This window comes from Triturus cristatus, chromosome 5_2 (assembly GCF_964204655.1).
Source record: "Triturus cristatus chromosome 5_2, aTriCri1.1, whole genome shotgun sequence".
Lineage (NCBI taxonomy): Eukaryota > Metazoa > Chordata > Amphibia > Caudata > Salamandridae > Triturus > Triturus cristatus.
The window spans coordinates 1,068,900,266-1,068,914,474 of NC_140588.1; the positions used below are offsets into that span (position 1 = coordinate 1,068,900,266).

Below are 14,209 nucleotides of genomic sequence, written 5' to 3' on the forward strand. Positions count from 1 at the left end.
TTCTGAAGATGGGTAGGCTAAGGCCTCCGTTGTCTTTGGCTAATCTGAGTTTCTTGAGTGAGATTCTCGTTTTCTTCCCTTGCCAGAGAAAATTATTAAAAGCCTGATCTATCTTTTTGAGAAAACCTCGGAGTGTGTCATGGGTAGCATACTGACGAGATAGTGAACTATCATTTTAAAGGTCTCCACCCTACCCCACCAGGATAGGAATTTAGGGGACCAACCCACGAGTAGCATGTTGATTTTGTTAAATAATGTTTTTTCGTTAGATTGTAGAGTGGTGATTAGATCATTGGTGAATTCTAGTCCTAGATATTTAATGCATCCCTGATCTCTGTTACCTTGATGGTTAAGACGTTTAACCTCAGATTTGTCTTTATTAAGAGAATATCCTGAGACATCACTGAATTGTTGGATTGATGACATTAGAGCCAGTATGGCAGAGGGGGCATTTTCGGTAATGATCAATATGTCGTCCGCGTATGGGGAGAGTTTGATTAGGATTACTTCACACAACACATCAAACTTCAGGATGGCTACTATGTTGAGGTCAATTACACTCTCCCCAACATTTCTGCTAAAACAATTGGCAAGCTGGTAAGGATGGTTCAAGCCTCAAAAACACACTCAACTCAGCAATGGGACAGAGGCATTACTGCGCTTAGTCATCAGAGAGTAAAAAAGCAACTTCCGAGCTCCAGAACTCTCCTGCCACAAGAAGGGGATGGAGGCCTCTCTGTGATTTCCCCCCCCCTTTCATAGAGCTGGTAAGGAACCTGAGGCCCAGATCTCATCCACCTCAGGGATGAGATAAGACATCTCGTACATTGGCTCCTGGAAGCAGATGTTTCTGCTTTAAGGCAGGTTTCATAAGTTTCAGGAGGTGCCTGACCACTCTCACATCTCTGCGTACTTCCTGCCAATGACTGCACTTCCGACACAGTTAGAGAAAGCAGACCGTGCTAGCTGCCACCAAACTATATGGCAGGTAAACCCATCAAGAAAATAATTGCTTGGGTGTAGAAGGCTGCACAACTGAGAACCTAAAACACAAAGGACCTGCTGCCATCGAGGCACCTATTTGAATGCCACCACTGAAATGTACCCTACTGAAACAAAAAGTGCCACTGGCGTGAAAAACCTGGATGGCGGAAGGGGAGTTGGGGGTCAGACAAGCGACATGCAAAGTGTTTAGCACAAACATTTAGGCTAGTCTGAAGAATAGACCAACAACTTGTTCTGTAACATAATAACTTATTTATTTATTGTCCTAGGTAGGTATTCGTAAATTTTAGTAATCTGCAAAAGTCCAACAAAGTGCACATGTGAAAATATTTTATACACAAGAATGTTTGTGGTACATAAAAGTTAAATTCTTTTACAAATAATTACTTTTTATCCAGTGTTTATATTTACTCATGCCGATGCACTCGCACTTTAATTGAAATGTCTCGTTTCATGGGTGTCTCAGAATGGGTTCAAGTCAAACTGTCAACTGCTCCCGGGTGAGGTTGTTCCTCCTATCTAAAATGCTCTAAGGGTGTGGCTATCATCACACATTAGACTGGGGCTGTAGAGGCTGCCTGTGAAGGACCATGTATGAGTGATCCTGCCGCCAATGAGCCATTTTCTTATATCCTTTCTGTGCTATAAATATATGGGTAATCCCTGGGCTCTCATCAAGTGATACATATGAATACAGCATCTGGTATATCCTTAACTCCCCAGCCCAAGTCAAAGACATGTGCGAGCTCCCCTTCCAAACCACTGATGTTGGTAATTCCCAACCCTGTTAAGAAGTATATGTATGGAACTATTTCATTCGGTAACTTGTTGAGGCACAGATGTGTTTAATCTGTGTGTAATCGTCCTGTGTGTGTGTGTGATTCCCCACCTGCCCTCCAATAAGCCATATTCACCCTGTGCAATAAACAGACTATTAGCAGCACCCTATTGCAGGGGTAGCTCCTCCGTAAGGGCGGAGGAGCTTCGCCCCACTGCTCAGTCAGCGAAAAATAAAATTATAATTGAACAATGATATAATTGTATTTTCCACTGCCTGAGCCACAGAATCAGTCGGTTGTGCTGGCTGCCTTAGGATGGCCAAACCGACAAGCACACTAACATTTCTCCAACCCAGATTTTGCACAGGCTCCCTGTGCCTGAGCGAGCGTCAGACCAGCCCGCCCAGGCAATCTCATGCTTGGTATTGCAGGAGAGTGGTGCCTGGATTGGGTGGGGAGCCTGTGCTTTGTGCCCTAGTGACTGCTGGGAAGAGAGGAGCACTATGGCAGCCTGCAGCAACAAGTACGTTTAAAAAAACATTAACTATTATCCCCCCAACACCAACCTCACCAATTTAGATTTGTGGCAACCGCCACTGCCCTATTGAGCAAGAAGGTCGCCCATCCCTCACTGAGCGAGGAAGCAGATAAGACCTAAGTCCCTCCATATCCACAGCTAGCTGAACATACTTACCTTTGGTAATGCTCTTTCTGGTGAATACTTTATGTAACCGCAGATTCCCTCACGCATCGGACTTGGTCTGCAAACTCAAAAACAGTACTGCTTCACGCATGCGGCTCTGCACCAACGTTGTTCCGCTACGGAAGAAACGAGCGGGGCTGCAAATAAGCGCCACCTAGGCGTGCTTATGTCGGGTTCTTGTAACAGCTTGTATGCACCCTCAGACGCAAATCCATTGGCAAATTGCACACTGGTCTAGTTTCGTAACTTTTTAGATGGAAAAGTCCATTCCACAAAACAGGGTGGTGAGGATTCTGCTGTTAGATAGAGTATCCACTAGAAAGAGAGTTACCAAAGGTAAGTAACTTGTTCTTCTGATGAATACTTCCACCTGCATATTCCTCATCTTGTGAACAGATATCAAAGCAGTACCTCGTCAGGTGGCGGGACTTTGGAATGGCTCAGACCAAAAAGTCCTGTAGGAATAAATGGGCAAAATGGTCATCATGATGGGTCTGATTGCCAAGTAAACAGTCCTTAGTGAACGTATGCACCAGTGCTAAATTGCAGCCTGACAGATACACAGGACAGGCCCTCCGCATACCAGCGCAGTAGTAGCAGCCTTGGCGTGAGTAAAATAAGCCCTTAATCCGTAAGGTGGCTGCTTCTTAGCTAACACAGAGCAGATTTTATTGCTGAAGATGATCAACCTACAGATGGTTCTTTTCTGCACTGCATTTCTAATTGTTATCCAGATGGTCTCTGGTAGGATCAAGGTAGAAACTGAGGGCTCTTTTTGGACATAAATAATGGAGTCTCTCCTCTCCAGCTTCAGAGGGGTGAGGCAGGGCAAAGAAGGCCGGAAGGGTGGTATGTCAAGCAGACTGAAAGGTGTCACCACCTTAGGCAGGAATGCCACTTTTCTCCTCAAAACCAGTTTGTCAGGAAAAAATGACACATAAGGCGGTTGGACTGAGAGTGCCTGAAGCTCACTCTCACGCCAAACCGATGTCATGTCAATTAAAAAGACCATTTTAAATGTCAAAAGACATAGTGGAAAATTGTGCACTGGTTCAAAAGGAGTGCGCATGAAGATAGTAAGGACCGTATTTAAATTCCTGTGACATCACAAAGGGCTTTGGTGGATGCAAATACTGTAAACCTTTGAGAAACCTCATCACAACATGTAATTTAATTATAGAAAGCTGATCTAGCAATCGTACAAAATCCGAAACAGCAAATACCCTTTAAATACCCCAGCGACAAAACAAACACTAAGGACAGTTTAGCTTGTAGCAGATCATCAATCTGGCAGGTGGCGCATCAAGCCCCAAACTGGTCTCATTGTTCGGCTTACACCCATTTCGTAGATGGGCACCAGGCTTTTAGAATAATATCAATGATCTCAGGCGGAGCATCAAAGGAAACTAGTTGCTGCTGCGCAGTCTCCACTAATGGAGGTGCTGATTGCGGAGGCCCAGGTGCAGGACAGTGCCATGTTGCTGTGACAGTAGATCCTCAAGGAAGCGGCAGCTTCATCGGGGGACATATTCTCATGCCCAGGACTTCTTGGTACGACAGCCTCCTGGCCCACACCAGAGCCACGAGGATGACTTGGACCTGGTCTGGCTTGACTTTTTTCTTTCTCAGAACTTGAGCCAGAGGGGTATTTCTTTATTTATTTAGTGTTTTCTATAGCGCGAACATGACCCAATCCTGGGTGTCAGAGCGCTTTACAAATGAAACGCAATCAGTTTCCTTCAGTGTTTACAAATAAAAAACATATTAAACTAGGCGACAACACAGGTTAAAGTAGAATATGCTATGCCTTAATTGCCTTTAGACTGTAATACCACTCCTAAAGAAAAAGTGGAGCCAGCAGCTGGATATAGTTATGGTTCCAAGTCCAGTCCCATATCCTTGTGGCTTGGTAGAGGTACCTCCATTCGCCGTCGTTCCTTGAATCTTGCGTATGGACTTGAGGTATCCAAACAGGGCTAATGGTGGCCCAAAGGTAAGAATTGCTGAAGGCCCACTGACTTGTACGATCACCGGAGTCATTGCTCTGATATTAGCAATATAAGCATGCTATTGAGGGACTTAACAGAGCCTAGAGTAAACCGTAGTTAGTTAAGGGAGGAATTTACTCATGAGAAAGGACTTCGCATCTTTTTTGAATCGCGAGACAGAGGTAATTCCTCTGATATTCAGAGGAAGCACATTCCAAATTCTTGGTGCAGCACCCGAGAATGCTCTATCATAAGTACTCTTCTCACGGAACAATGCTGGTTTCAGTAGGAAGTCTGCGGACCCCCTCAAAGATCTGAAGCCTCCTGAGATCGTAATTTTCTGGACAAGGTAAAGTGTTGTTTTGTAGTGTAGAGCTTTCTGATTAATACATGCCATTTTTAGCTCAATTCTTGCTTCACACGGTAGCCATTTGAGTGCTTTCAGATGTGGAGTGATATGGTCAAATTTTCTAGAACCCGTTAGAGGCAAGAAGGCATACAGGAGTCTCAAACTCCACTCTAGGCTGAATGTGTCTCCTAGAGACATCTTGAGAACTCTAGCAATCAAAAAGTCTGACTCCGTGTTCTCAGCAGTGGCAAAATGACCAAGCAAGGGTTGTCCTTATTGCTGAAAAACACCCTAGAACCTCTGGGTGTAACTGCCATTCATGATCTGCAAGGGGGTCGGCGACCAAGTTCATCCACCCTAGTATTTGGAGATGCCACCAGGTGGTTCACAGTCAGAGAAATGCCCTGGCGAGTCAGCTGCTTCCAAAGGCACTGAGCCTCCTTGCATAGGGCCAAAGCCAACACTGTCCTGTTGTTGAAGTCCCACATGGGAATGGTGGTGTTCTTGAGCACCTGTACTAGCATCCCTTTGATGGTTGGAAGGAAGTCCTTTAATGCAAAGCAGATTGCCCATAACTGCAACAAACTGGTTTATGGCGGAAACCAGTCTCCATGACAGAGTTCTCTGATCGCCCCCCTTCCCACCCCTCCTTCTGATAGGTTCCCTTGGGGCTGTGCCCACTGGGACTTTAGATTCAACTCCAGAGCCCGCATGTGCCTTCTGGTGTGGTAGACTAGCAGGTTGCAGGAGACCAATAGTCCCAACACACACACAGTGTTATCCTCACACTCGTCACTTAGATCTAGGACAGAAGCAGAAACATGGAGATCATAGCCCGAACGCCCGAAAGTTCTAGACTCTTCTCCAGGGAGAAGGCATGAAGGCACCACATTAAGAATGGCTCAGATGAACAAGTGTCTGCGGAGGAGTCGGATGTGACTTTGGAACATTCACAGTGAACCCTAACGATTTTAGGAGGTTTGTTGTCGTATGGAGGAGGTCTAAAACTGCCCGGAGTGAGCCTGTCTTTAACAGACGGGCGTTGAGGTGGCAGACTGGCACACCTGACCTCCAAAGGTGTGCCGCAAATACCACCATCACTTTTGTGAACACTACCACCCAGCGTCCAGGATGCAGAGCAGACAATATCTTGGCCAACATGAGCATCCTGAATTTGTCCTTTTGCAGGAAGACATTCAGACATCCAACATAGGAGAAAAGCTTTATTTTTCTTCGGCACAAGGAAGTAGCAGGAGTAACACCCAGTTCCTACTTACTAGCCTGGAACCCTCTCTATAGCTCCACTGGCCAAAAGGACCTACACTTCCTGCTGCATAACAGAAGTAATCCTCTGTCAGTCACACTGATTTGCAGGTGGAAGGAGCTGGGGGGTAAAAGAAAAGTGAGAACATAGCCCTGCTGAACAATTTGGAGGACCCATGTGCCCAAAGTGATGTTTCACCATCTGTGGAGGAAATGTTGGATCCTGCATCCTACTAGTGTGTGTGAGAGTGAGTGTGTGTCAACAAAAACTCACTAAAGTGGTTTGTGGTTGTGCCTGCCAGCGGAATAGGGAGGGGTGGGGGGTCTGAACTGCATGTTGTCCCTGATGCCCTGAGCATCATCTTAGGGAGCGGTGCCTCAGCCACAAAAGCGTTCAAACATTTGTTGTGCCGGCTGCGGAGTCTGGCCTGGCAATATGGAAAACCTCTGGTGTATCCCCAAAAGTGGCAGGCCTATTTGGGAAAGTACACAATCATAATGATTGCCCAGCTCAAGCAATCTGTTGTGATCAGGCCAGACCAAAATTACAAATTATGCCACATCCTAACTGTCCCAGATGGTTTGGGCTAAAGTCATTGGGACTGTAGGTTGTCCAGAACTGCAGGCACAGTTTGGCCGACAACGTTCCACAAAGCATGGGTTTAGCACCTTTGAGACAGCTGGCATTTGAATGCAGGCAGGCAGAAGAGAACATGCGCTTGCCTAAGGTGTCCGTGCGTTTAGATTCACGGGATCTTAAACTTAGACTGAGTCTCTGTCCCTCCTGTTTAGTGAATACAAAAATATAAAACACAGGCCTAAGCAACAGCTGGTTAATGGCACCCCTATTGCCCCCTTATGGAATGTACGTTAGCAAGGTTATAGTTGCGTATTGGTTCTTTTGTCTGTCTATGCTTTCAGGGTAAATCTGTATGGCACACTGCCTCTTTTTTGGCACAGGTTCAGGCACTGGCTACGTGCTCCACAGCCCAAGGCTGTTTCAGCACAAAACCTATATTTCCTTCTGGTTCCTTCCTCGTCGTGAGACAGGGGTACTATCTCCAGGCATGACTGCACCAAACCTAGGTACTAATGCAAGGGTTCTGAACTGGCTTCTTAAATGAGTTGTTTCATTTTCAGTTGTTTCTGTAGCCTCAGCACATCCATGGCAGACTCGGTCAACTGCTTTGCGAGTTTTAGTGGCTATACCTCAGTGTAAGACACCTTTTGACCATGTCCTTCATGCTTGTTGCCAATTGTTAGGACTGGCCTGCTCAGTTCATATAGATCAATAATTTAGGAAGTAACTGGCAACTACTCCCGCTTCATAACATATTTTCACCATATTCGTTTTCAAAGGCTCTTTGGGTGCGTACCGCCTTTTTTTTTTTTGCACCATACAGGAGACAATTGACACGTGGGCGAGCAACTATTGCAACATGTATGCTGGTCCTTCCAGTGGAATAGTGCACTGCATTGAAAATAGAATTGAAAGATCTCGATTTGGCTTGAAACTGTTACCCATGTGAAAGGGTTCTCATTTTTATCAACCTGCAAAAGACAAAAATCTGGGATTCAAAATTGTGACCTTCAGGTTCTCCACACAGATCAGGACGCTGTTGCCTGCCATTGAAGAGGGCAATCAAAGCCAGCAACACAGACGTGGTGTCCACCTGTTTACCAAGAAGCAACACAGACGCGGTGTCCGCCTGTTTACCAAGAAGCAACACAGACGCGGTGTCCGCCTGTTTACCAAGAAGCAACACAGACGCGGTATCCGCCTGTTTACCAAGAAGCAACATTTCAACCAAAGGGGAGGATCTAACAATGGACAGAACCTATGCACTGGTAACAAACCATCATCTTCTGAGCACCTTACGGCAGGAAGAACAGTTCACCAGAAAGTTTCTACTGAGTATACACATTATATATTAGCGACTGTCTAAAATACACCCGTTAAGGTGTTTGTTTCAATGGATATGGGGTGGCAATGACTTTCCTGTTTGAAGTTGTATCTGTTGCACCTTCCAAGCAATACTCTGTGCCCCCCAGTCCCTTCCACTGATGTGAAAAAGTCCAGTGTCTAAGCCTCTCACTGACTCCGAGGGACACCAAATCTCCACAGCTACAATGGATACATATTACTAAACTACCCCTGTATCTAACCACAGATGCGCTTCAGCTCTTAGCCACACCTGAACGAGCCTCATCCTGAACCATGGAGCCCAGTCTATCTCCCAGCCAGCCCTACATCAAGCTATATCTATAGGTAGTCTTCCTGCCCCAACACTGAGCGAGGGGGATCCAAAGACAAACCCCACTCCATTGCTTTTCACTGTTAATATTGTGGGTGTGTGTATGCATGTATGTTTGGGTGTGTGTATATATGTATATATATATATAAATATATTTTTAAAAAAATCGGTGACCTCTGACCTCATCAATTTTCCAAACTCTGACCTGATCAAAGTGGAAAGCCACAATACACTTCTGACCAACCACCCGACGACCAGTACTCGGGGGACCTCCCACCCTTTTTCACAAAGAACTGAAAAGCACTAATTTGAACCAAGAGATGCAGTCATTTCGTCCAGACCCTCAATGCACACAAGCGCAACTGGAGGGTGGACTGTGAAGCGCGTGCTGAAGACGTGTATGCTGAAAAATCCAGGGTGGAGACAGCTTAAATGTCACGGCTTCCTTGGAACCCCTCATCACAAGTAACAGTCGCAGACGAACGAGGGCACTGCTCATGTACACCAAGTAGTTATCAGTGCGTTCCTTCTGAGAACAGTGATGAAGGAACAAGACGAGAAGGTATCACTCCAATGGATGATGGTCGAACAAGGCTTCTGCTGAAATCCAAATAAAAATGGAAACAAACCAACCTAAGGGTTGGGCAAATGGCCTTCCACATGCGGGGGTAGGGGAGGAACAGGGCTTGTGCGATAAAAGGCACAGATTCTGAAAAAAAGAAATGGACTAATGTCAGGGAAATAAATACGCATATCGTGGTTAGAGGGGTGGTCCTTTGTGGGGCAGGAAGCGAGTGGACGGAGAGGCAGTAGGTGTTGCAGTCAGTTTTCAGGAAGACTCTTAGTGCACAGTCCTCTCCTTCTGTCGCTGGTAATCTGAGGGAAGGGTAAACAAGTAGCAAGTGTCAGCAGGAGTGACGAATCCAACCCTACAGTACATAGCTTCAATGAAACAGTCCCAAAATTCAGATGTGAGCGCATACAACAAAGCACGAAAGTGCATTAGGCTGTACAAGAAACGAGGTACAATATGGAGAGAGTAAAAGAGAAATAGGTGAGGGATTCGGCAAGAATAAAATAAAAGATGCACAATAACAAGACTGTAACAGGCATGCAAGAGGATGAGACTTAACACCAGACCTACAGATAGCAGAGTACAAAGAATAATCAAGGTGCAATTGGAAGTACAAAATAGGACTAAGAAGAGGAAGGACATGTATTCATGTATGTCTTTAATGCATAGAGAGTGGTAGGATCAGAAGAAATACACAAAACAAAATTCCTTCCCTTCTGGGTAACATTGAAAGGAACAAGTTGCTCCTTTCTCTTGGCTTTAATGTTTCCAGCAGTAAGCAGGTTCCTTTTAACTGTACTCCATAAGTAGTGGTTTCTCTACCTATCCGTAGCCGGCATATGGATAAGGCCGTCTGGCGGGGTTGGTGCCAATGGATGTGTCTTATCTCTTCCTGAGGGGAAGCAGACTCAATTTCCAGCAATATGTCATCTTCTGTGTCAGTGTTGGCTACATTTGGTATTAGTGTCTTCCTCAAAGTGTGTGTATATTTCTCTTCATGTTCTCCTGTAGCTCTGGTGTGTCAGGGTCTGGATACTCCTCTGGCTCATGTTCCAATTCCTCCCTCAGTAATAGGCCGAAGCCCATAGATGATATATAGGTTCCTAATCATCATTCTTCAACTCCCTGTTCGTGGCCTGTAAAGCTGTAGATACACATGCTCTGCATACTCCTGCCTTCTATGGGACGCAGACATTTGAAAGTTGGTTTTCATTGAAAAAGTCAAGAGCTGTACTGTGACTCCTCCCTGCAGGAACTATGTGCATGGGCACTGACTCCATCTTAGATAGTTTCTTGCATAGCATGTGAGAGTGTGTATGAAGTGTTGTGTGAGTGTAGCAAGGTGCACTAATCACACTGCGAAACGTGAACTTAGTTAAAAAGAACAGAGGTCTGCAATCAGCACAGGCTTTCTAGGAGGAGGGTGGGCGCATATGAATCTACAGCACTACATGTTACGAACCGATTCTTAAAGGGTAAGTAGCTTTTTCCACTTGTAGCATGTGTGGCTGTAGATACACATACTCTGCATAAACTGTCAAGCACTACCCTCTTTCAGTGGGGGCTAGCATGTTCCTGTTGCAGGTGTCTTGACAAAGCCCTTAAGATTGTTGGCGTGTTACAATGTCCACATATTAGTGCTTTATAAATGTATATGGGGTTGACCAGGTTGCCATTTTGCAGATGTCAGCTAGTAGAACGTTGCCTAAGGGAGCCATGGTTGCCCCTTTCTTATGGGTGGAGTGCGCCCTGGGCAGCACAGGTATGACTTTCTAGCTTTGTGGTGGCGTGTCTAGATGCACTTAACAATCCTAGAGATGGGATCGCCTTTGTCAGGCTTATGCAAGAGCTGTTAATAACTAGAATGTCTAGGGCTGTGTCTGGTTCAGAGTCTGGCCGTGCAAAGAAAACTGAGAACTCAATGGTTAAATTAAGGTGGAAGGTTCTGAGAACAACCCTATTTTTGTGAACCTCAATGAAGGCTTCTTGTAAGGCAAGTGCCTGCAGTTAGCTAATTCGTCTGCCGGAAGTAATGTCCACAAGGAAGACTGACTTCCACTAAAGGCACTGGAGTGGGCATGAGAGTAAAGGGTGGCCTCATGAGTCATGCGAGGACTACATTAAGGTTCCTAATGGTGGCAAGGGGTATTCTGGCAGGTATGGCCCTCTTAAGACCTTCCAAAAATGCCTTGACTACTGGAATATTAAATATGGATGAATGTTCTCTGTTTTGCATGTTTGCAACAACAGCAGCAAAGTGTTGGTGTTTTGCGGTCTACTTGAAGCCTGATTTCTGCAGATGATATCCTAGACGTTAGGTTTTAAAGGGACCAGATGCCTGTGGCATAAAAAGCCTGTGAAGCGGGCCTGCACACACACGTACAATGGTCACAGGTTCTTTGCTGAGGTTCAAATAACTAATGCCTAAGACCTCAGGTGCCAGATCTTAGGCTGAGACGCATGGGGTCTGGTCTCTGTGTGAGAAGGTCCGGCAGGAGCAGCAGTTTCTTTAGGGGGAGCAGACATCTCCAGGCACATGCTGTACCATGGTTGCCTGGCTCAGGTGGGAGCCACCAGGATGAGTGTTAGGGATGCTTGTCTCATCTTCCTTACCACATACGGGAGCAGTGGTAGAGGAAGAAAAGCCTAAGCAAATATCACCCATCAATTCATCCATAGTGCATTGCCTATGCTGCGACCCCTCCCCGAGTGGACAATTGGACAATGCACATGAGCACGGACTCCATCTTAAATTGTTTTTTGCATAGCACTTGAGAATGTGTACGGAGTGTTGACTGAGCGTGGCTTGATGCACTATACATGTTGGGGAATATGAACTTAATTAAAAAACAGTAATCTGCAATCAACCCAATCTCCCAGGAGGAAGGTGGGTGGGCGCATATGAATCTACAGCACTACATGTTACAAACAGATGCTTAAAGGTTAACATTTTCCAGTTGTAGCGTATGGCTGTAGATACGCATACTCTGCATAGACTAAAGCAGTACCCTGGGGTAGGGAGTGCCTCCCAGTTTTTTAAGGTAATAGTTGGCGGTCATGTTGTCTGTCTTGATGAGAACTACCTTCCCACGAAATTCCTTTGGCAAAGGCCTTAAGGGCTCGGAGTGTTGCTAGAGGTCCTAGGTACCATACCCCCTGGACACTCATGTCATTAAGAAGCACACCCCGGCTTGTGAGAGGTGTCTGTGATGATGTCACTTGCTGAATGGGGTTCCACCAAAGTAGAGAGCAGGCCTTTACCAACACTAAATCTTTCCAGTGAACCTTCACCTATGACACTGATCCGCAAAGCACTCTTGTAGAGGGCACATATGAAGCCTGGTGTGTGGGTTACAATAGAGATGCATGAGGCCATCATCAGTAGAAGGCACAACACCACTGAGTGTAAGTTGACAATTGGGCTGAAAGATGCAGCAACTGCTGGAATGCCAAAACTCTTTTTGGGTTGGAGTAGCGTTACCCGTGACTGCGTTAAACCTGGATACCAGTATGGGCTGGATCTGTTGAGGTTGGAGATAGGACTGGGAGGCATTTACGGTGAATGTGGGCTAGGCATTGCTGCATTCATTTTTCTGCTCTCCTTGTCAGTCAGTGGAACATCACCCGTGACTCCATAGGAGTTGCAGTCCTATTTGGGCTAGTCCACCTCCGGTCAGGAACCACCTCCCATGGACCAGCCTAGATGGTGGAGCCTGGGACACTTCAGGCTCTCTTGGGATAGAGAAGCTGGGGAGAGCAGAGCACCATTTCAATTGCCCTCCTCCCTGGTGAGCGGCCATCATTCCAGCCAGCACCTGTCCCATCTGCAGGGCAAAAGGCCCGCAGAGTTAGAGTAAAAAGCTTGCCTCGCCCAAAAGTCATTGGTCACAGTGTGATAACCATTTCCTTTCATGTTTAAAAAAAAAAAAATGTATTGGCATTTATTAATTTATACATATACTGAGATGTAAAAATTGAGATATATGGATATATATATATCTCAATCATACAATAACCATATTTGCAATAAAAATAAAAAAAACTAACAAAAAGGCGAGAGGGAGTTTGAGACAATTGAGCCCAAGAGACCTTCAGAGAGCAATGTTTACTCCAAAAGGCCAGAATACTTGAGGTACCTCAATTTCAGGGTTTGCCCTCGGTTCAAGATGAACCGGATGTCCAGTGGGGACAGCCCTGAGCAAAGGTTGAATTCAGCAGACAGAATGGCATCTCATTAAGATGCATAGGCAGGAGCTATATCATGAGAACTGAATGAACGTTGTAAATCTGAGAAACCTTATACTGTAGCACTCATGAAAATATAGGGAAACCCTTAACCTTCTGCAAGAAAGGGATGGCCCAAACCCAACACTAGCCTTCAGCACTCTAGAGTCTGACTGTAGTGCTCCATTGAGAGAAGCAGACACCCTGCATCAACCAAAATCTCTAAGGCCCAGACTTGTTTTCAGCTGGTGCTAAGTCAGAAGGTGGCACCCAACAGCAGACGTGACCCCCATCCGCAACAATTAACTCACATATCACGAGGGGCTTCAGTGTTTCAGTTTGGTGTAGATTAAAAGCCTTTGCTGATAGACTGGGCCCCATCTGCATAAAATTCCAAAATTGAAGAAAAAGCAGATAGCAATATGGCATCATCACAATACTGATATGTACCTTGGGGAAGTCAATGGAGGTCAAGGGGGCAATCTCCATGTCTGAGCATTCTCCAAATGGAGAGTTCCAGACACAGGCCCTAATTTGCGGTAATCCTGCACAACATCACACCGATCGCTCTAAATTCATGTAACCACAGAGTTAAAAAAACAAAACAAAAAAAACAAAAAAACTAGGAATGGCAATGGATTTTACTCAAAACAATCTTCTCCTTGGCTGGCACAGCTATCCAATCAACAAAAGTTTGGTTTTTCTGCTCTTCTGAAAATAGACTGTGTATCCCGCTCTCAGAAACGAAAAATACATGTGGAACCAGAGGGAGGGGGGGGGGGAAGACAGATTACAGGACAAAAGGCCTCAAGAGCGAGATACTCACTGTAAGGGAAAAAGCGAACTCTCATAACAATCTCTCGGGCGGTCTTCAATATTTCCACTGCCTAAAAAAGAAAAAAAATGAGATTACAATAAAACAAATAGAGATGCAAAGGACAGCCTGGAGGAGAGCCCATATGCCCCTAACGTCTTTACTTTAATCACCACATCCTCCAGCACCATATCCTGAATTCTTCTGCTACTTTCGACACAGTTGACAACCTAACACTAAGTCTACCCTATCCCC

The 14,209-nt window shown here is 45.5% G+C and overlaps 1 protein-coding gene across 4 annotated transcripts in view; it reads right to left on the reverse strand.

Moving 5' to 3' along the window:
• Window positions 1-6,405: 6,405 nt before the first annotated feature.
• PDZD11 (PDZ domain containing 11) overlaps window positions 6,406-14,209 on the reverse strand; it is a 119,998-nt gene continuing 112,194 nt past the window's right edge. For 3 of the 4 annotated variants that reach the window (XM_085608364.1, XM_085608366.1, XM_085608365.1), the window contains 2 exons: window positions 13,967-14,027; window positions 7,451-9,218 (listed from right to left, as the gene is read on the reverse strand). In XM_085608364.1, coding sequence (XP_085464490.1) covers window positions 9,184-9,218; window positions 13,967-14,027 — 96 coding nt within the window. In that variant the 3' untranslated portion in view covers window positions 7,451-9,183. Of the gene's footprint in view, window positions 9,219-13,966; window positions 14,028-14,209 lie in introns of all 4 variants that reach the window. The other variant, XM_085608363.1, reaches the window with a different exon arrangement.